At 42.9% G+C, this 23,329-nt stretch overlaps 1 protein-coding gene across 1 annotated transcript in view; it reads left to right on the plus strand.

The window, feature by feature from the left end:
- The window catches only part of birc6 (baculoviral IAP repeat containing 6), a 162,780-nt gene extending 141,571 nt beyond the window's left edge, over positions 1 to 21,209 (plus strand). The window contains 3 exon segments of the mRNA XM_014154510.2: positions 6,860 to 7,048; positions 19,251 to 19,385; positions 20,276 to 21,209. Of these exon segments, the coding sequence (XP_014009985.2) occupies positions 6,860 to 7,048; positions 19,251 to 19,385; positions 20,276 to 20,455 (504 nt within the window). The 3' untranslated portion in view covers positions 20,456 to 21,209.
- The last annotated feature ends 2,120 nt before the right edge of the window (positions 21,210 to 23,329 follow it).

The raw sequence follows: 23,329 nt of genomic DNA on the forward strand, positions 1-23,329 counted from the left end.
AGGTGGGTGCAATTAATTATCAGGTAGAACAGACCCATCAGGCTCTGGATCCCATCCCTCCCACAAATTGGGCAACTTTTGCAAATGTTTTGTTGTCTGAGTGAGGGAAACGCTGTTAATGAAGAGAATTCAAGGTAATTTGAAAGATGAGACACTGAGGATTATAATAAATACTGCTTTGATGTCATACAAGCAAGCCAAACACTTCAGTCCAAATGTGCACTTCAAATTTCCATATCATAAAGCTCATGTAATATAGTGTCAGTGTTTATGACCACAGTGCTTGATGAACATTTACAAGATAACATGCTGTCATAGGCTCATTCTGTTCAGAAAAACCCAGGCTGTGTTTGTCGTATGGTGAAGAAATTTGTCGTAGAACACGCATTTGAATGCACTCGTGACTGTTCTATGCGTACCAAAATTGTAACACTGTAAGATTGTATTTTGTAACTTATACTGAACAAAAATATAAATGCAACATGTAAAAAGTGTTGGTCCCATGTTTTTATGAACTGAAATCATCCATACGCACAAAGATTGTTGCTCAAGTTTTGCGCACAAATTTGTTTACATCCCTGTAGGTGAGCATTTCTCCTTTGCCAAGATAATCCATCCACCTGGTGTGGCAGGTGTGTCATATCAAGAAGCTGATTAAACAGCACGCTCGTCACACATTTGCGCCCTGTGCTGGGGATAATAGAAGGCCACCCTAAAATGTGCAGTTTTGTCACAACACAATGCCACAGATGTCTCAAGTTTTGAGGGAATATGCAATTGGCATGCTGACTGCAGGAATGTCCTTCAGAGCTGTTGCCAGAGAATTTAATGTTAATTTCACTACCATAACATCGTTTTGGAAAATGTGTCAGTATGTCCAACCGTGGACCGTGTGTAACCACGCCAGCCAAGGACCTCCACATCCGGCTTCTTCACCTACGGAATCGTCTGAGACCAACCACACAGACAGCTGTGGGTTTGCACAACCAAAGAATTTCTGTACAAACTGTCAAAAAACTCTCTCAGGGAAAATCATCTGCGTGCTCGCCGTCCTCACCAGGGTCTTGACCTGACTGCAGTTCGGCATCGTAACCTACTTCAGTGGGCAAATGCTCACCTTCGATGGCCACTGGCACGCTGGAGAAGTGTGCTTTTCCTGTTTTCAACTGTACCGTGCAGATGGCAGACAGCGTGTATGGCGACATGTGGGGCAAGAGGTTTGCTGATGTCAAAGTTGTGCCATTCATCCGCTGCCATCACCTTATGTTTCAGCATAATGCACAGCCCCATGTCGCAAGGATCTGTACACAATTCCTGGAAGCTGAAAATATCCCAGTTCTTCCATGGTCTGCATACTCACCAGACATATCACGCATTGATCATGTTTTGGATGCTCCGAATCGAAGTGTTCGACAGCGTGTTCCAGTTCTCGCCAGTATTGTTTACGCATTTTTGAAATGCGTAAACAACAGGAATTGTGATGGCGGGGATGCAGGGTTGTGTTACAAACAAAACAACTACAACTCTGCTTGCTGTAGTTCCTCAACAGCACAGCTAGGAGAGATCAAATAGTACCTTATAGTTGAAGACTTCTTTGAGTCATAAAAGTGCATTGAAATTACGTAGGAACTGTGCACACTTTTGGGAGGTATGTGTTCACTTGGAGACACCCGTTATACCTCTCACCCAAACCCCCTTGTCATTTTTTGCACCTACCCCAAATTTCCCATGAATATTCTGTTACTGAATGTGTGCGGCAAAAAGTACAGTAAATGAATAATGCACATAAAATCAACAGTGTAATGTTTGGATTTAGTCTTGTCAGATTATCTTTAGTTTCACCTTTTATTATAATAATATTCCCAGAATTTTCAAAAGGTTCCCTTTTCATTTCTACCATGGTTCTGCATATGCTTTTCATTTTTCTATTTAGCCATATCCAGATAGGCCAATCCCACAAGTCTAAAGGGTTATAAGTACAAGGCAATCCCCTCTCGACACCCACCACTTTGAGATGGGCTGTTTAGGGGTATTAACACCAGCTTTGTCATTGACAGCCAGTCTCAACTCTGTTTTGTGTTGTACTGGTAGAGGCCTTGATGCAAATCTCAAGTAGCACCTTATTCCCTATTTAGTGCACTACTTTTGACCTTAGTTGTGCACTAATTATGAAGTGGGATCACATGCTAGTCTTAAGTAGTGCACTATACTGTATGTTGAATATGGTATCGGTCGAGCCATATCCCAAGTGTCTGTAGGCATTGTGGACAGAGGTTTGTCCTTGCGAGTCCATCCATCAAACATGTCATCCACTGTGCATACGGGGGGAGTCATTTTTCTGTATATATTGATTCAGGAATAAGTCAGAGAGTCCATGGAAATGGCTCCCTTTTTTTTAATTCTCTCATTTGCAGGATTGGAGAGTTTGAAATCGAGATAGAGACGTCTCCATTGATTATCATTGTAGTTAGTGTCTGCCAGATCAATAATGGAATTAGGAGGCTGAATGGGGGAGTGGTGGAATCGAGTCAAAATCAGCCGACCCTGATATCTAGATCCGGTGAGCAGGTTGGGGAGGGCACAGGTGAGGGAGTTCAGAGAGTCCAACGGAAAAGGTCGCCAGGGTCAGAGTTGGTAGACGTTGGCCCTTGGCACTCATCCAGTATCTATGTCTTCATCCTCACTAATGGTTGAGGTAAGGATTGAGGTAATCATCATCTATTGTTAGGCTGACATCTACTTGACCGTCAAGACCAAATGGTTGGAGCACCTTTTGTGTTGTCCAGCTTGGGCTGGCAGACGGGAAGGCAGCCGCCCAGACTGAGGCTGGCTCTGTGGGTAATATATACTGGGCAGAGTGATGGAGAGAGCCGTTTACCCAGTCTCCTTGAGACGACCCGGGGCATTAATTGAATCGTTACAAAGGTATATTGAAGGATTTCTTTTTTTTTACAGAGTGAAAAATTATGCTTTTGTCTTGACGCCCTCTTAAATACCTTTCAAACATTTTTTCGTCAACTTTAGTATCCCGCCAAGTCTTTTCCGCCTTTTCTTTTATATCTGAATTTCATTGTCCCGCCACCCACCACCTGCCAACCCCTCTTTTACGCTGCTGCTACTCTGTTCATCATATATGCATAGTCACTTTAACCATATCTACATGTACATACTACCTCAATCAGCCCGACTAACCGGTGCCTGTATATAGCCTCGCTACTGTTATTTTTCACTGTCTTTTTACTGTTGTTTTTATTTCTTTACTTACCTATTGTTCACCTAATACCTATTTTGCACTGTTGGTTAGAGCCTGTAAGTAAGCATTTCACTGTAAGGTCTACTACACCTGTTGTATTCGGCGCACGTGACAAATAAACTTTGATTTGAAAGGTGTTTCCGGGATATCAAAGCTTAAGCTTTTATTTCCCGCAAACCGACGTAGTCTTGATTGTGGTGAAGTTCTGCCTATGGCTTTGTATGAAATGTAGCCTTAATGCGGAGGCGGCATTGGCACGCACTACGCTCTATATCTTTTGATGGTTGCTAAGCAGCGCCCGTACTACTATCCCCCTGGCAGTTCTTAACTTTACAAGGCATGTCTCTTCACCTAGGTCTTCGCATAGCCCACCACATGCATTGTTTTCTTTTGTTTTCTTAACCACAAGTGGATAGATCCATAAAGAATTACTGTGGGAATAAATCAAATAAAATGCTATTTGTCACATGCTTCGCAGACAACAAGTGGAGACTAAGAGTGAAATGCTTACTTACGGGTCATTTTCCAACAATGCAGAGTTAAAAATGAGCTGAATGGTAATAGTGACACAATAAATAAATACACAGTGAATAATGAGTAAAAAATAACATGGCTGTCTTCAGTGCCTTCAGGAAGTATTTACATTTAACATTTAAGTCATTTAGCAGACGCTCTTATCCAGAGCGACTTACAAATTGGTGCATTCACCTTATAATATCCAGTGGAACAACCACTTTACAAAAGTGCATCTAAATCTTTTAAAGGGGGGGGTTAGAAGGATTACTTTATCCTATTCATACTATTCATACTAGTATTCATACTAGAGGTCTACCGATTAATCGGCATGGCCGATTAATTAGGGCCGATTTCAAGTTTTCATAACAATCGGTAATCTGCATTTTTGGATGCTGATTACATTGCAATCCACGAGGGAACTGCGTGACAGGCTGACCACCTTTTATGCGAGTGCAGCGTCAAAGGGACCTAGTAGGTTGCAAGGAGCCAAAGTAAGTTGCTAGCTAGCATTACATTTATCTTATAAAAAACAATCAATCTTCACATAATCAGTACACATGGTTGACGATATTACTAGGTTAACTAGCTTGTCCTGCGTTGCATATAATCAATGGGGTGTCTGTTAATTTATCATCGAATCACAGCCTACTTCAACTTCGCCAAACAGGTGATGATTTAACAAAAGTGAATTGCCGAAAAAAGCACAATCTTTACACAAATGTACCTAACCATAAACATCAATGCCTTTCTTAAAATCAATACACAGAAGTATATTTTTTTAAACCTGCATATTTAGGTAAAAGAGATTCATGTTAGCAGGCAATATTAACTAGGGAAATTGTCACTTCTCTTGCGTTCAGTGCAAGCAGAGTCAGGGTATATGCAACAGTTTGGGCCGCCTGGCTTGTTGTGAACTAATTTTCCAGAATTCTACATAGTTATGACATAACATTGAAGGTTGTGCAATGTAACAAAAATATTTAGATAGATCGGTCTGACTGCGCCGTGGTAGGCAGCAGCAGGCTCGTAAGCATTCATTCAAACAGCACTTTACTGCGTTTGCCAGCAGCTCTTAGCAATGCTTGAAGCACAGCGCTGTTTGACTTCAAGCCTATCAACTCCCGAGATTAGGCTGGCAATACTAAAGTGCCTATAAGAACATCCAATAGTCAAAGGTATTTGAAATACAAATGGTATAGAGGGAAATAGTCAACGCGTCATACTTCCTATAATAACTACAACCTAAAACTTTTTAACTGGGAATATTGAACCACCAGCTTTCATATGTTCTCATGTTCTGAGCAAGGAACTTAAACGTTAGCTTTTTTACATGGTATATATTGCACTTTTACTTACTTCTCCAACACTGTTTTTGTATTTTTTAAACCAAATTTAACATGTTTCATTATTTATTTGAAACTAAATAGATTTTATTAATGAATTATAATCGGCATCGGTGTACCAATAATCGGTATCGGTGTTGAAAAATCATAATCGGTTGACCTCTAATTCATACCCCTTGACTTTTTCAACATTTTGTTGTTACAGCCTGAATTCAAAATGGGGATAGAAGCTGTTCAGGGTCCTGTTGGTTCCAGACTTGGTGCATCAGTACCGCTTGCCGAATGAGGCATCAAGTTGTTGCTAACTAAAACTCCCAGTCATCCAATTGTTATAATACATTTGAAGCAATATCCTACCAGCACTGTGGTCAATTTCAGACAAACGTGGGGACTCGTCTTGATAAATCAATGAATGTCTGATTATTTTTTTTAAACTGAGTCTCTATTTGGATATTGGTTTGAATACAATTAGGCTGTGGAAATGTCAGCTGAGGTGAGTGCTGCTCATGATCATCTTGTCTAGTTGGTTCATTGTTTAATGCTGATCAGAACATTGTGCCAGCATGTTATTTAGCTTAATAAATGGATGAATTTGTTCTTCAGTCGCTTAGTAGCGTAAGCCTACTGTCTTAATTAACCAATGTGATTTCCTTCTGTATATTTGGTTTTCTGGCTGGGCAAATAAGTAGAGGTGGTATAGCTCATCTATACATTTTTCTATCAGGTGTAGTTCTATTATTTTAGCTTGATCGTGTATAGGCAACTCCAAATGCCCGCAGAGGTTGTGAAATATGAACACGAGACTCGCATGCTTTTGAAAATATACATTGCTATTATTTTATCGGTATCATGATGAAGATACTCTCAATGTAAGACCCTACGCCTGCTCCCTAACAAAGCAGAGTGGGGATAGGAAAGCGATGAAACATGAATCAAAAAAATAATGGTCTTGCCTTGGGCTCAGTTTCAAAATATTGCTTTTATGACAACGGTTCCACGTGTCGCAAGTTGTGTGGGGAAAATATTATTTGTATTTGTTCTATTTCTTAGCCTACTATAAAATGTGTTGTCTGTTTATTTCACAAAATAACTAGGCCTATTGATTTCATATGCGTGGCGCAGACATGTCGCCTATAGGCTGCACAGACCAGTAACATAATTCAATATGCCATTCGATTCATTTGAAAATGCATTTTATTATTGTATCTTATGTTTCTTAGGACCTCCTATTACAAATTAATAATGGATGTCTTTGTGATGCTCTACAGTCAATGGATTGAATAAAATAGACGTCCAGACACATCAGCCCACATCTAGTCCCACTCCAAAACGTGCTGTTGTGCACGGGAGATAAAGAATGCTCATCCCAGCAAGGATGTGGTAAAGGGACTGAATGAATTGGGTTCTAAAAAAAACATTTCCTGATTTCTTTAACAGGCAACATACCGTGAAGGCTGTCTGTAAAGTGTCCCCCATGCTTTTTGCTGTGATGCTCATTGTAGGCTCTGCAATGTTCTCACCTCACCCACTGCTTCTGTCTCCTCTTTATCTTGTATCTCTTGCTCCCTCTTGGGCTCTCTCCACACCCTCTTCAGTAACCTCCCAACAAGTTCTGGCTGTATGTGTATTTCCTAATGATCAAATGCATTCCATTAATCTCTCTCTTTCTCGCTCTCTTTGTCGCTCTCTTTTTCTCTCAATTTCAATTCTTTCTCTCGCTCTGTCCCTCTCTCTCTCTCTCCTCCAGGTGCTGGTATCAGTGCAGTCTCTGATCCTGGTGTCGGAGCCCTACTTCAACGAGCCGGGCTACGAGCGTTCACGCGGAACCCCCAGCGGCACACAGAGCTCCCGCGAGTACGACGGAAACATCCGGCAGGCCTCCGTCAAGTGGGCCATGCTGGAGCAGATGCGCAACGCCTCGCCTTGCTTCAAAGAGGTGAGGCCCCCCCCGCCCTGCTATCAGGCTATCCTGCAGTACCTCACCCTTTCAGACCTACTGTGAGGTTACCAAGCATGCTCTTTGAAAGAGGTAAGAGTATTGCATAACCCGGAGCCTTCCTCCTGTTACTGTTAACCCTCACCTTTCCTGACACCTCAACCAGACCCACATCAGTGTTTAATAATGCCTCTCAATTCTATTGTAGTAGAATTCTCTGTCATGGATTACCATAACACTCACCATGCTCCTTTATTACAGTAGCTACCAGCCTCTGCTTAATAAAAACGGTCTGATACAGGCCCAAAGTCCTTCACTGTCCTTTATTACAACAGTGGCAGATAATAAATTCAATGTTGATTAATTCCAAGGTAGATAATATCGGCCCCGTATTTGATTTCCTCCTGTCCTTGACACCGGCTGCGCAGGCTGATAGCGCAGTAGATGCAGTCAGTCACCAAGTCGGCCTAGAGAGGTGGAGCGAGGGAGAGGATGGGGGAGGGGAAGATGAAGAGAGGGTGGGGGTAGAGGGAAAGAAAGTGAAGCAGAGTGAGATTGGGAGGTGGTAGAAGAGGTGTTTCTAATGATTTCCTCCAGGCAGGGGAGGCGTGTGTCAGCACCACATATGCGGCCCCTGTGTGGGTGCTGCTGTCTGATGGAGGGAACTTAAGGCACCACAGCCAGATAAACACTGCTCTAGTTAGGCTCCTAACATGTGCTGTGTCTAATCACTCACACTGCGAGCAGATAGAAATCAGCACCCGACATTCCACTCACTCTCTTGTTCCTCTTCTCCTCTCTGTCACATTGTATCTCATTGGAGCTTCATGACACAGCAAGAAATAACTTCTTATTAATGGCATTGTCATTGGCTTTGCTCTGTCGTTCGCCCCTGTGTGCATGTGCACACACACAGCCAACATCGATTTAAAATATTGGATTCTGGGAATGTAGACCTGGATGAGAACACAAAATGAAATTAAGATCCCAGGTGCTTGCTGCTCTGCCAAGCACCTTGGCTTTGCCAAAACAATAATGTATTTTCCGGTCGCTCTCTACCTGCAATCAGAAGAGAGGACAGGACGTCTGTCTGTGGGCCTCAACCTGAGCCTCTGGACCAATGTTTTCCTTCAGCCAGACATTATTTAGCAGGCCGTCAGACATGGTGATTAGCCCTGCGAGCAGACCAGACTGGGGAGACAGAGTAGGGATGTGGACCTTTGGAGAGCACTGTCCTCTAGCTCTCATTTGTATAGCGAGACAGGGAGGAAAGCCAGTTGACACTAAAACCGCTGGGCTTTGAGGGACCCCCCCCCCTCAAGCTAATGAGCAGTCATTTTGCCTGCAACATTCTAACAGTGTAATTAATACATTTCATATATGCTATTGCAAAAATGATCATTTGGTTGTGTTAATGACGATCTAAGGTAACATTAGAATACTCGCCTCCCGAGTGGTGCAGACGTGCTAGCTGTGCCACTAGAGATCCTGGTTCGAGTCCAGGCACTGTCGCAGCCGGCCGCGACCGGGAGACCCATGGGGCGGCGCACAATTGTCCCAGCGTTGTCCCGTTTAGTGGAGGGTTTGGCCGGCAGTGATGTTCTTGTCCCATCGTGCACCAGCGACTTCTGTGGCGGGCTTGGCATAATGCACACGGTCGCCAGGTGCACAGTGTTTCCGCCAACATATTGGTGTGGCTGGCTTCCGGGTTAAGCAGGCATTGTGTCGAGAAGCAGTGCGGCTTGGCTGGGTTGTGTTTCGGAGGACGCACGGCTCTCGACCTTTGGCCTCTCCCGAGTCCGTACGGGAGGTGCAGCGATGGGACAAGACTGTAACTACCAATTGCATGCCACAAAATTGGTGAGAAAAAGGGGTAACGTTTTTTTGTAGAATACGGCTGTAACGTATCAAAATGTGGAATAAGTGAAGGTCTGAATACTTTCTGAATGCACTGGAAACAACAAAAGCTGGTGAGTGCATTGCTGATGTTTGCTTGAGAAGTAGGGGCTGCTCTCTGTTGACATTTTGTGTTGATAGTCAGCATGTAGCATTGTCATCGGCTTGTTCGATCTAAACGGTGCCAATCCCATCCTCTCTCCTGTCTCACGTTTTATTTGGTGGTGGCGTGGGCACCTGCACAGTGTGCACCGTTCTGGCTTTTTTGCACTTAGGCCTAGGAGGTGTAGATTATTCAGGCTGAGGCTCAGAATCAGAAGAATAATCATCAGAGATGTCATGAATCATTTCTTCCCCGCCATCTGTCGTTTTCATTCAGATCTTGTAGTAACGCTAACGCAGCATGTGCTTCCATTCATCTTGGTCTTCTTGCCATTGTAAGTTACACACACTCTCACTGTCTACTCTAAGTAGGCCAGAGTAGACTTATAAAACTGCTTGGATTTGGTGGACTGATATAGAGTACATAACATTTTGAGATTTCAATTTGAATATACCAATTCAATAGAATGGCCCGTCCTGTTCTTCATTCACAATTGGTGATTAAATAATTATGCATCGTTCGCTTCCCCTCGTTCATCAACGCACCCTTTCTCCTCCTTTCTCCCCCTTCATATTTTACTTCATTTATATCATCTGTTCTATGTGTGAAATTAGTTTAGGTTCAGTTTCGAGGCAATTATCAGGGTGATTTAACAACTGAGCACGGCACATTCCACTGTCAGGAGAAGGTGCGGAGCAGGCCCTACTATCTGGAAAAGGAGGGGCAACGGGGGCAATCATTCAAAGAAATTACACACAACTGGTTTTAACTCCAGTTCGGTTTGTCGTATTGAGATTCTAACAACGGCAGTGTGTTATATAGACTTATTTAGGAAAAATCAAGGACAGAGGGGGCATGACTTTAAAAATGGCAGAGTAATATTGGCCGTTCACTCTGTCAGTTAGGTTGCCAGAGATGCGACCCAGTCGTGAAGTATTTTTGCTCCATATCTATGGATGCAACTCAGTCGTTCGTTCTAAATGTATCCCTTGCTTGCAAGCTAGGCAAGTACAGTTAAGTTAGTCACGTCAAACAGTGCTGGCAGAATAAGAGCAAAATAGCTGCATTTGGGTTTCTTTAAGCTGTTTTCTAATGTGCTCTTTCGTCAGGACACACTGTTCATTCAGAGGAGCTAGCCAACTACACAGCTAACAATCACTTCAAACTGAAGCTGGAAAGACAACAAACTAGCTGCATTTCATTTCGCTTGACCTGTTTTTCGTTTGACATGAATTTGTATTTATCCATAAAAATTGTGCTGATTCCTGATTTGGTCTGGCTGAGAAGAAATGTCTGTCTTATCCTGACAAGTTCATCCTCAATGGGACAGTGGAGAGAGAATTTCAGTATTGAAACGATGTAAATGTCGGAGAGACAGACAGCAAGGTTTATACAAATCTCTGCTGTTGAAAACCATATGTGACCCGTTTCAGGAAACTAGGCGTATGTCGCGCGTCACTACTTCACAGGAGAGCCATTTGAATGTAAACTTTGTTTTTTTAATCAAAATTGATTGGTTGTTTTGGTCAGAAATGCCTTCTGCAATGTGAACTTTCATGTGCCTTAATAACAAACTTGTATGCCATCTGTAAATATGAATAAAATTGTTAAATTACCAGCCTAGTTGGTTTAGCCACAGAAAAATGCAGCAACCTTCCCGCTAGCCATGTCTGTCGGCACATATGCCACTGACAGGCATGGCAGCTCTGCTTCTAGCTCCTTAGCAACTTTGCAGGATTTTGCCCTGCCCTAAATACATGGACCTGAAATCACTAATGGAACACTAGTCGCTTTCATAATGTTTACATACTGCTTTACTCATTTCATATGTATATACTGTGTTTTATTCTACTATATTTTAGTCAATGCCACTCCTAATATTTATATATTTCTTAATTCCATTATTTTACTTTTAGATTTGTGTGTATTGTTGTGATATGTTAGATTTTGCTGAACTGTTGGAGCTAGGAACACAAGCATTTCGCTACACCCGCAATAACATCTGCTAAATATGTGTATGTGACCAATCACATTTAATTAAATTATTTGATTTGATTGGCTGAGATAATGAGTGGGCTGGACATGCCGAGAGATCATTTTGGATTGGTCTGCCATGTAGCGGCCTTCTGTCTATAACATGAGCTGGTCAGTATGTGTAGGTAATCCTTTCTAATGTGGCTTTTTTGAAAGACATCACGTAGTACAACTGTATGAGTGTTGCTCTCCACTTTCTGGAGGACAGAGTTTTGAAATCAGTGGAATTAGAGTATGATAGCTAAGGAGATGGAGAAAATTCTGGTATTTGATTGCAAATATGCAGACGGAGTCTAAAAGAGAACACACAGAAGGTAGCTAGCTACATGTCTACAAAGACTCCACTATACAAGTAACCATTTCAATAGAATGTTCATGATGTCACTGCGACAACTGTCGATAGACGTGGCTGGTAAATTCACTCTGGCTATCTACTCTGATATCAGCACTCTCGTCTGAGTGTGCATGAACGCTAACCACCCGTTGAATATGGCCAGTGTCAGTAAACGTTGGCAAAAAGCATAATTAGATTTGTTCCCAGCAACACAGTCACCAACGCTCTGAATAACATAAAAACAGCCTAACCAGTCCTGCTAGGGCAAGTAAGATGGTCAGAGTGAGCTGTTCTCTCATTTGTGTCTGGAAGTAGCTAGCAAGCTAGCTAACGTTAGCCAGTGAGCTTGGGTGCTTGACTGCCGTGGTCAGAACGCTCGGATCAACCCTACTCCTCGGCCAGAGCGTCCACTGTGTGTGCTCTGAACACTCCGAATTTACGAATGGACAATCTGAAAACGCTCTTGAGTTTACGAGCGCACTCTGAGCACGCTCTGGCACTCCAGATAAGATTTATCAACACACCCGTAGTATAAACCAGATTTTAGTCTTGAAATCTTTTTTTTTTTTTTTTACATGGCCTCGCGTGTGAATCCTTAAAGCGATGCTGAATGGGTGTAGACAAAGAGTAGGTACCAAAACACGGGCCATTTTATCAAAAGTGAGGTTACAAGTTTATCAACATTCAAAGCAGAATTACTTTCCCATTGTTCCTCAGCTGTAGTGTATGATATACCATTTTCTAGCTCTGAGTCTCTACTTTTATCCAATGTAAAAATCACCATTTCAAATTTTGCTACATAAGACCGAATTGACCCAGTCGGTCACAAATGCTAGTCTAAAAGAAAGGGGAGATAATGTCTCGATGCTTTCTTACAGTGATGAGTAAGTTCATAAATTGCCTGGCTGGGCTGATGAGACCGTGGATTGCGCAGTGAGATGGATCAGTAAATGGGCATTTCACTGTCATAGCCTTGGTAACTTGTGGAATAGACACCGACTGGAACGAGGTTTTAACCAATCAGCATCCAGGATTAGACCCACTCGTTGTATAAACTGAAATATTATGGAGGCTTATTATGGAGGCTCGTCCGGGATCTATTTGGCCCCATGTGACCCCATCTCATAGATATAGAACCGTACCTGAAAAAGATGTAGATTCTCAACAGGATTACCTAGAGAAATGCATCAAACTAGGGGAAGACATTGGCATAGATTGCCTATTGCACAAACAGAAGAATCAGACATACTGTAAAGTTCATCAATGGCAAATGGTCTCCAATCTGTTGAGGTAGAGGTACTGTAGAAGTACATTGTATGTGTGAGTGAGTTCAAGACACACACCCAAACTGTCACGTCAGATGCTCCCAGTAATATTCCATGCTATGTGGTAGAAGCGTGGCAGTGTCATTTTCGGGTCCCAGGGTGAAAATCATTAGCTTATGCACGGCAGCAGTCTCTGTAATAAAACCACAGGGATCTGACGTCAGAGCGGCTCAATGTGAAATGGGCCATTGGTGCTGGGGAAAATGGCAGGTCTCTGCAATTCTGCCTTCGTGCCCTCCTGAAATTCAATTAAGCTCGTGAGACACTCCTACACGATCCTGCGCTGCCCTTTTCCCATCTGAGCCCATGGCAAAGACACAGAACAAAATACTAGCTGCAAACAGAATAGCTGCGGCCCGCGCACACACATACGGTAGTAATTGTCTCCGTTTTGATGATGCTGCGAGCTCAGCGCTGTCTCTTTCCGCTCATGTAAACAGTGAAAGCTGTGACACTATAGACATATTTATTTTTGGTGCCAGGGTATTGTGTGTGAGAATCCAACATTTCTATGCCCTATTTATAGTCGGAGATGGAGAATAAAAAGCAACCTTGAATAATGCAGCAGGAGATTGTCAGGTGGAATTAGGAACAACAGGTTGGCCGTCGAAAAATAGAGCCGATTCTGTATGTGAGAGAGCGAGCCAGGGGAGGCTTTGCTGTGGCTGACATCTGAAACCCACTACTCCAAAGTGCTTTCCCTCAGGAGCTTAGCGAGACCGACACCCCTATCCTCTCTTCATAGGTCGGTCCACACAAGAATGGAGCTCATTATCAAAGGGCTTTCCCATAGAAATCTAATTCATCATTCTATATCTATGGGGTATTCACTGTTCTGACAATCGGGGAAGTTATGGAGTCCTTTATGAGACAAGCATGTTGTCTTGACCTCTGCCAGCCGTGGCCGGGTCTGCTATATACAGTGTGGTAGAATCACAATCCAAGGACCTCCCCAGAGCAGATGGAACTAAAGCTACCTTACGTGTTCATTTATCATGTAAACAAGAGGAGGATGCATCAGTGGAGGGACCACACACAGTCCTGCTTGCACACCCTGTCAAGGAAATAAGTCATTGTGTTCAGCACACTCCATTACAGTGCATTATTTCTGGGTTTTAGTGAGACACCTCTGCCCAGTGGGAGCTATCGAGGCTGGGGCGTTGACTCCTCTCTGTGTGACCCGCTAACCCAGGACAGCTTGGTTCAGAATACTGCAGGCTGCTGTATAGACTGGCTGGAGGTTAGATAGGGCTCCTGTGCTGGGTTTCGTGACAGAGAGAGGGAGAGGAAGCCAAGAGTGGAGGAGTGATGTGCCCCAGCCGCCAGGATTTCCATGGCTATGCTGGCAAGGAAATTGATCATTCCCCTAACCTCACATCTCCTCGTCCAGAGGCCGACCGTCCAGAGGCCAACCGTCCAGAGGCCGACCGTCCAGAGGCCAATGCCATCTGCCCGATTGGGGAAGGAGGTCCTCGTTTCTGTCTCCTCCTGGCCCCTTTGCCCACCCCACTCCCCCACCCCGGCCTCAATCCCAGCTGTAGTCACACACTCCCTCCCCCACTGATGCCAAGGCACGTGACTGCAGCTCCAAACTGATTTCCCCCTCCAGGGATTCCTGTTGTCCATCTCTACTCCGTTTAAACAGTGGCAGTATTTACGGTGCTGTAGCGTAGTAGACCTGAGCTGCCAGAGTCAGCAGAGAAGCAGACCAGGGGCTTAGCATGCAGCAGGCAGGCACGCTGTGTCAGAGAAGCAGACCAGGGGCTTAGCATGCAGCAGGCAGGACGCTGTGTCAGAGGAGCAGACCAGGGGCTTAGCATGCAGCAGGCACGCATGCTGTGTCAGAGGTGCCTCAGGATGAAAAAAATAATTCATTCTCATCCTTGACCCCTTCGTGTGTGGAGCAAGCAGAAAAACATGGACACACACATCTGCCCTCTGGCGTAGTGAGTGGACGGCAGCATTACCTAAAAGGTCACTTAGTTCATCTGTAAATAGTGTACACAATCAGCAGACCATGCCAGTGTGTGCATGTATGCGCATTTGTGTGTATCTCACATGGATTGGTTGGTGTTTTTGTGTGTTCAGTATGTGTCCAGCGTACCGTTTACAGGTCATTTGTCAAGACACCCTACTCTGATGGGTACATGTGTTCCATGTTCAGTGACTTTTGGATATGGACATAACGCTCCCGTCCATCTGACCAATGTGTGTACTGAAATGCCAAAAGTCACATGTGCAGTGCCCTTACAATACAAAACGCAGAGACTTAGTCCTTTTGAATTGGTAAGCATTTCTAAATGACTATGTTAAATGGAGGTCAACCACATAATGTCAGGCCTAGATCTGCCTCTGGGCTTTTGCTTGTAGTATGAGCCTTGTGCACACGTCACCACTGCTGCTCGATATCAGGAAATCTGGGGGAAGTTGCGTAACGCCGGGAGAAAGGTTATAGTTTTTATTTGTTTTTATTTTAAGTTACATTTTGTTTCAGTTTTAAGACCTGATTTGCTAGTTATATTTAGTTTTATTTGCTTCAAAATATTTCTATTTAGTGTTGAACAGAAAGCATGCGTGTGAGGCTTTCTGTTCAACATTTGTGTTGAAAAGGTGATGGTTCAGGTCATAGGTTAGGTTTAAATTATAAAGTCAATATCAATGTGACTTTTTAATTTGAATGGAATATCGCCGAGACTGGTGCAAAAAATATGGTGGATGGAAACTCTCTTGCCCATGTTTACAACAATCCAATGCTTTTTATCTTTAGTAATACATGTACGAAGAATCACATTATCTAGCAAGACAATCTTTTCCCTGTTAGTTAGTGGTGTCAGAAGCCCCCAACCCAATCAAAAAATGTATACAGTGCCTGTCAAAGTTTGGACACCTACTCATTCAAGGGTTTTTCTTAATTTTTACTATTTTCTAGATTGTAGAATAATAGTGAAGACATCAAACTATGAAATAACATGTCGTACTAACCAAAAAAGTGTTTAACAAATCAAAATATATTTTAGATTCTTCAAAGTAGCCACTCTTTGCTGGATGACAGCTTTGCACACTCTTGGCATTCTCTCAACCAGCTTCATGGGGAATGCTTTTCAACAATCTTAAAGGAGTTCCCACACTTGTTGGCAGCTTTTCCTTCACTCTGCGGTCCAACTCATTCCAAACCATTTCAATTGGGTTGAGGTCAGGAGATTGTGGAGGCCAGGTCATCTGATGCAGCACTCCATCACTCTCCTTCTTGGTCAAATAGCCCTTACACAGCCTGGAAGTGTGTTGGATCATTGTCCTGTTGAAAAACAAATGATAGTCCCACTCAGCACAAACTAGATGGGATGGCGTATAGGTGCAGAATGCTGTTGTAGCCATGCTGGTTGTGTGCCTTGAATTCTAAATAAATCACTGACAGTGTCACCAACAAAGCATCCCCACACTATCACACCTCCTCCATGCTTCACGGTGGGAACCACACATGCGGAGATAATCCGTTCACCTACTCTGCTTCTCACAAAGACACAGCATTTGTAACCAAAAAATCTCAAATTTGGACTCATCAGACCAAAGGACAGATTTCCACCGGTCAAATGTCCGTTGCTCGTGTTTCTTGGCCCAAGCAAGTCTCTTCTTATTGATGTCCTTTAGTAGTGGTTTCTTTGCAGCACTTTGACCACGAAGGCCTGATTTCACGCAGTCTCCTCTGAACAGTTGATGTTGAGATGTCTGTTACCTGAACTCTGTGAAGCATTTATTTGGGCTGCAATCTGATGTGAAGTTAACTCTGATGAACTTATCTTTTGCAGCAGAGATAACTCTGGGTTTTCCATTCCTGTGGTGGTCCTCATGAAAGCCAATTTCATCATGTTCCTTGATGGGTTTTGCGACTGCACTTGAAGAAACTTTCAAAGTTCTTGACATTTTCAGAATTGACTGACCTTCATGTCTTAAAGTATTGATGGACTGTCATTTCTCTTTGCTTATTTGAGCTGTTCTTGCCATAATATGGACTTGGTTTTTTACCAAATAGGGCTAACTTCTGTATACCACCCCTACCTTGTCACAACACAACTGATTGGCTCAAACGCATTAAGAAGGAAAGAAATTCCCCAAATTAACAAGACACATCTGTTAATTGAAAAGCATTCCAGGTGACTACCTTATGAAGCTGGTTGAGAGAATGCCAAGAGTGTATAAAGCTGTCATCAAGGCAAAGAGTGGCTACTTTGAATAATCTCAAATATAAAATATATTTTGATTTAACACTTTTGGTTACTACATGATTCCATGTGTTATTTTATAGTTTGTCTTCACTGTTATTCTACAATGTAGAACACTGTCAAAGTAAAGAAAAACCCTGGAATGAGTAGGTGTGTCCAAACCTTTGACCGGTACTGTGTGTGTGTGTGTGTGTGTGTGTGGGTTTTTCTTTACTTTGACAGTGTTCTACATTGTAGAATAATAGTGAAGACAAACTATAAAATAATATATATTTATTTATTTTTGGTTGGAGACTGCTGGGGGTGCGTCCTTCGCCGCTGTTAGGCCTAGCTTGTGCATCCCTATCTATTTGAAACATCTCGCTGCATTTACCCACCAGATTCAGTAGCTTGAAAAACCCTTATTTCATGATGGTTTTTATTTTAGTTTGTTTTGATGACAAAGATAGTCTTAGTGACGGGTTTATTAATTTTATTTCAGTTTACTAAATAGTTTTTTCATGATTTAGCTTTCATTTTAGTTTACGATAATAACCTTGGCCTGGAGTAGGAGCACTTTGTTTGTAAACGGCTGTGAGGGAGGTGACCGTACCGATCACTCTCCCACGTTTACCCACCATTGTGACCTTGAAGGATTCACGGCAATCAGCTGGAGAGCATCGGAGAAATCTGTCGAAGTAAATCAAGCAGGAGAGGAGAGAGGGAAGGAGAGCCCAGCCCCATTCTCCAGATTGATCCTGGTAAATAACAAACCAGCGGCCATGACAACTAATCCCCCAACAATAGTTGTGAAACGGAAAGTGAAGAGCGATAGCATCCCGATTTGTCTGCCACAGAGACTCATGCTGGGAGGACGGGATGAGGGATGGAGGGGTCGGGGGGGGGGGGTTGGTACTGAGGAGTGGTGGGTGTAGATTGACATCACTGACACATCACTCATCGCAGCATGTGTTGGGTAAGGGGGGGGGCTGAAGTGGCTGACTGAGCACAGAGCAAGGCTTGCTGTGACATCGGAGAGACCTGGTGATAAACACTCCCAGACCCACAGTGTGGAGTGTGAGAGACTTGACTGAGAAAGCAGGTTGCCAGCCAACCCTGCTCCATTCAAATAGAGAGCTGCCTCCCAATAATTAAGACTATCTAGATCGCCACACAGTTCAATACTAGGCTACATCTCATCTAATCCATCTAATCTTGGTCTCAGAGGAGAGCCAATTCTGCCCCTTGTTTATTTATTTTTTTGTCTTTGTGATTTGGTGGCTCATTTCTTTAGCGGGTGTAACAAATAGTCATGTCAGTCATGCTTTGTTTTGACAGGATTGATTTACCCATGTTTCTGGATCTGCTCGATCCTATAGTCATTTTATTGTGTTCCGTGCCTACCAGCAATCATCCTGCTATTTGATTATACTCATTTAATCAGATTCATCTCTGGTAAGCTCTAGCAATCAGAATAAGCTGAAGACAGAGGTTGGTTCTTGGTTGTTAGGCATCTCAAACACACACACACACGGAGTGTATTGTTATTGGAGATCTGATAGCCCCTGGGTTTTTCCATTGCTAATGCTTTTTGCTTATGAATAATTTGAAGTTCCTACTTGTACCCAGCATCTCAGGCTCTGTGCAGACCTGGAGAACTCAGTCAAGGGTAACGTTGCATAGCACTCCTACAAACTTTTCAGTGGAGAGATGGTGCTTATATTTATTAAGTTAACGCTGCACTTCAAATCAGCCTGCCTGCCCAGATCCAACTCCCTCCCCAGTCCTGGTGAAATAAGACCAGTCCTCATGCTGCTCCCTGTTGCAGAGGAAAACTTTCAGAAGTTTCGGTGCGTTGCCTGTTCAGAAATATGCCCGACAAAGAAATTGCATTAGTTTCAGTGTCATTGCACTCACCCTTTGTCATTTACAGTGTGAACCATGGGGTATTTCAAGGGATTTTATTTCCAAAGCTGGCTGGCTCTCACTTCACCATTCCATAATCTGGGCCATTGGACAGCGGTTTAGTAATGTTACATTAGGATTATATTGAAGGCAGAACAAAGGGCAAATTTGATTGAATTATCCGTGCATTATACTCATTGTCCTCCAATGTGTCATGGAAGCAACATTTACATTTCCCAGCATATTTTATGCATTCCATAGCCTATAACTAGGGCCCGTACATGCGTACAGGAAAAACTCCTGGCCCTACTAAATGGCTGTAAACCAGAAATGAGTTTCAATAATGTTACTGCTAGTAAACGTGCTACATGTTTTTTCTGAGACTCATGGCTGTTCTAATCCACAGGTGATCCACAAACACTTCTACCTGAAGCGGGTAGAGGTCATGGCGCAGTGTGAGGAGTGGATCGCAGACATCCAGCAGTACAGCAGTGACAAGAGAGTGGGCCGCACCATGTCCCATCACGCTGCTGCATTGAAGGTAAACAAACGCACTCTTCAGCTACAGGAGAACCTTGCACCATATCAGAATGTTGTCCTTCACCACAGAAGGTAACACCTCATCCCCCTTTCACTTACGTTTACACACACAAGCACACACAGTTCTGGTTTGTGTTAATTAGGTCTGAATTGGTCGCTCAGGGCGACATCCCTGATGTTTATGCATGGTGGACAGGCTTGATTCATGCCACAACTGGCTTCCCCCTCTGACTGTCTTGAGGCGGCCCGAGCAGATAAGGGGCCGCGTCCTACTTCACTCAGCGCTCACTGGCAGCAAGGCTCCCTTCCTCCGGCTGTTAATAGCCACAATTAATACCCAGTGTAAATAATCTCCCAGACACCCTGATAAAGACTAAAGGACCACAGCAAGCTGCTCACATTGCTGTGGCAGCACCCAGTGCTGTTTTTAAAGCAGGGCCACAGAGTTCTTTGTTGTCCCATTATCTTCAGGGCTTTTTTTTTCTCTTGCTCCAGCAAATAGGTTCAGATTCTGAAATGATGGGTTGATCTTTAGTGCACGTTCTTGATTCCTTTCTCCTGGTATTTTTTTTTTAAGGTGACGTGTGATAAGTGGTCCCTTTTTTCATTACTTCAGTGGTATCCAAGATACTCTGCTTTGGCAGTGAAAGGGCAACTGGAATGGATTAATGTGAGCTCCCAAGTGTATTTTAGACAACTTAAATGGTGGGTTTGAAGTTTGTATTGGTTTGGAAGAGCATTTAGTTCACAGGCTTTGTCATTATTGTTGGGAAGAGTATATCTGTTTCCTCATCAGAGCCCATGTTTGTACTTGCCTCCTCACAGCATATAGTAGCTCTGAACTGAGCCCTATGTGATAACTCTGTCCTCTCTCCCTCTTTCCCCATCCAGAGGCACACGGCCCAGCTACGAGAGGAACTGCTCAAGCTGCCCTGCCCTGAGGGCCTGGAGCCTGACGGGGAGGAGTTCTCAGACAAGAGTGCCGCCCTCGTGGTCAAGGAGCTGCCCAATCAGGACGCGGAGAAGCCGAGTGGCAGCGAAGACGGCACCTGCAGTGAGGGCCCGCTATGAGTCCCGCCCCTCCTTGCTCCCCTCCACCCTAAGCCGCGGCCACTCCTCCTCACAACTATTACTATTGTTATTAAATAGACTTTGACGGCTTCGAAGTACAAGCCACCATTTTGTCAATATTTGTATGTAAGAATCTAATTATGTAATGGCTGAATAAAGAGGACAAAAAAACTAGATGAGAATGAAACAGCTTACAAACCAACAAAAATAAGACAAAACTCCGAACTATGCTATGCCCTTAAGGAAACAGTCGACAAACAAATGACCTTTTTATTTTTACCTGTAAAACAGTGTAAACTGTTTGTGCTTTTTTTTCAATTGTGAAATAACCACTGATTGGTATGTTATTAAATTTGTTTATGTATACATAATGACAGAGGAAATCACTGAATATATAAGGGAACTAGCCTACCATTAGAGAATAATGTTTACTGAATGTTCATTTCAATTGTTTGGACTGTTAGTGCAAGGACAGTTGTAACCAGGAATATATTGGTCGTTCTTTAAGTATACTATTTAAAAGAAAACATACACTTTCCTGAATTTGAGAAATCTTCTGGTTGCCCATTGACATCGCTTTTTTGATTTCTACAGGATCCTGTAAACTTCAATAAAGGCTGAAATATACATTCTTAATTGCAATGATTACTTGTTACCCTTTTTACAGGCTGTTCAAAATGCTATGAGCACGTTTTTTTTGCCTCTAATTCTCAATGCAAGTTTAATAAATGCAACCTGTTTTACTTTTCCCGGATATATACATTGATCTGATTGTGTAGATAAGAGTCTGAGTATGTAAGATGTTTGGGATATGTACCGGTATGTGAAGGCTTTTGAATGTGTGATTTTGTGCGTGTTCAACAATCCCACTAAGATACAAAGCTGCTATGTGCCTTTTATCATTGACATCATACCAAATACTTTGAAAAAGTTAATTCACTGATTATTTGACATTTCTACACATTGATCGTTTCGCTCTGTCTGAAAAAGGTTGATTCCGGTGAAAGAAAAAGCACTTACTATTTTACTCACTCCCGGTTCAGTCACATACTCCTTTTGGTAGGACATTAAATGGAGCTTGAAAATGTGGATTGATTGTGCAAATGCTTCTTTCTGTGTTGTTGAACACAACTTGGACTTGAACCTCTTAAGGAAAACATGGTACCAATCCACATGGGAGCATAAGCTGCTACTGTAAAGTAACTTGGAAGGCCCAGTGCTTATTACCAGTGCAGGGAAATGGTCCATCTATATGGGTAAAATATTAAACTGAAGTATTTAGATATTTAAAAAAATCTTTGCTGGTGCAGTTTGTAGCCGTCCTCAGCTAACTGTCGGTCCTCTGTGTTCTATCCTCCTTACCATAAGATAAGCTTATATCGGCTTGTGCGTTTCACTGTCGTGGAACGAAATTACCTAAATCAACATCCAGCTTGATTCAGTGTGAATTGGCTGGTTGTATGTTGCCTTAGGTGTCTCCTAAGCAAATATATACAGAGTGGACATAATATTAAGAACAATGTCCTAGTTTGTAGTTGCTCTTCCCCCTTTGCCCTCAACAGCCTCAATTCGTTGGGGCATGGACTCTACAATGTCTCGAAAGCGTTCCACATGGATGCTGGCCCATGACTCCAATGCTTCCCACAGTTGTGTGAAGTTGGCTGGTTGTCCTGAGGGTAGTGGACCATTCTTCATACTCACAGGAAATGTGAAAAGCTCAGTTCTTGAGACACATCGCTGCGCCTGGCACCTGCTTCTGTACTCAAAGGCCCTTAAATATTTTGTCTTGCCCATTCACCCTCTGAATGGAACACATACACAATGTCTTAATTGTCTACAGGCTTAAAAATCCTCCTTTTTAAATGGTCTCATCCACTTCATCTACAATGATTGTAGTGGATTTAACAATTGAATCAAAAAGGGATCACCTGGTAAGTCTGTCATGGAAGAACAGGTGTCCTTAATGTTTTAGAAACTTGGTGTGTATATCAGTATCTTCACAGTTCTATATGAAGACTAAGCAACATTGAGCCTCTGGAACCTTTTCCTGTTATCCCTTTCCCAAAAAGCTCTACCTTTGGGAATGCCTGTTGTGGCTCTTGTACAGCAAGCTTGGATAAACAGGGATTATGGTGTAGAATAAAGGAGAACAGCACAGTGGATGCACTTCTGTGATTTAGCCCTACCACTACATTATTCATCCTATGCTTTAAAACTCAGTGAAATAGGAGAAATAGCTACTGGAAAATGCATAGAGTGTAAAGCTCTGCATGGAGAATTAGCAATGGAATGCAATAAGCCTACGGGCTACACAGAGTACACACAGCAGGGTTTGAATCAATTGTTGGGAATCTGAACCCAAATCACACCAATACTAGACAGGTGAACAGAGTTTGATGCCGTTTGTTTTTCTATCAAATTTCTTATCACATGAACCCTGTATTGCAATATATTACACTTTCACCAATGTTTTGATAATTTAATGTATACTGAACAAAAATATAAATGCAACAATTACAACGATTTTACTGAGTTACAGTTCATGTAAGGAAATCTGTAAATTGAGGCCTTAATACATCCTAATTAGTGCATTGGGAAAGTATTCAGACCTCTTGACTTTTTCCACATTTTGTTACATTACAGCCTTATTCTAAAATTGATTACATAGTTTTTTCCCCTCATCAATCTACACACAATACCCCACAATGACAAAGCAAATCAGGTTGAAATACACATTTACATAAGTATTCAGACCCTTTACTCGGTACTTTGTGGAAGCACCTTTGGCAGCAATTACAGCCTTGAGTCTTCTCGGGTATGACGCTACAAGCTTGGGACACCTGTATTTGGGGAGTTAGGTCAGGTTGGATGGGG

Source organism: Salmo salar, chromosome ssa18 (assembly GCF_905237065.1).
Source record: "Salmo salar chromosome ssa18, Ssal_v3.1, whole genome shotgun sequence".
Lineage (NCBI taxonomy): Eukaryota > Metazoa > Chordata > Actinopteri > Salmoniformes > Salmonidae > Salmo > Salmo salar.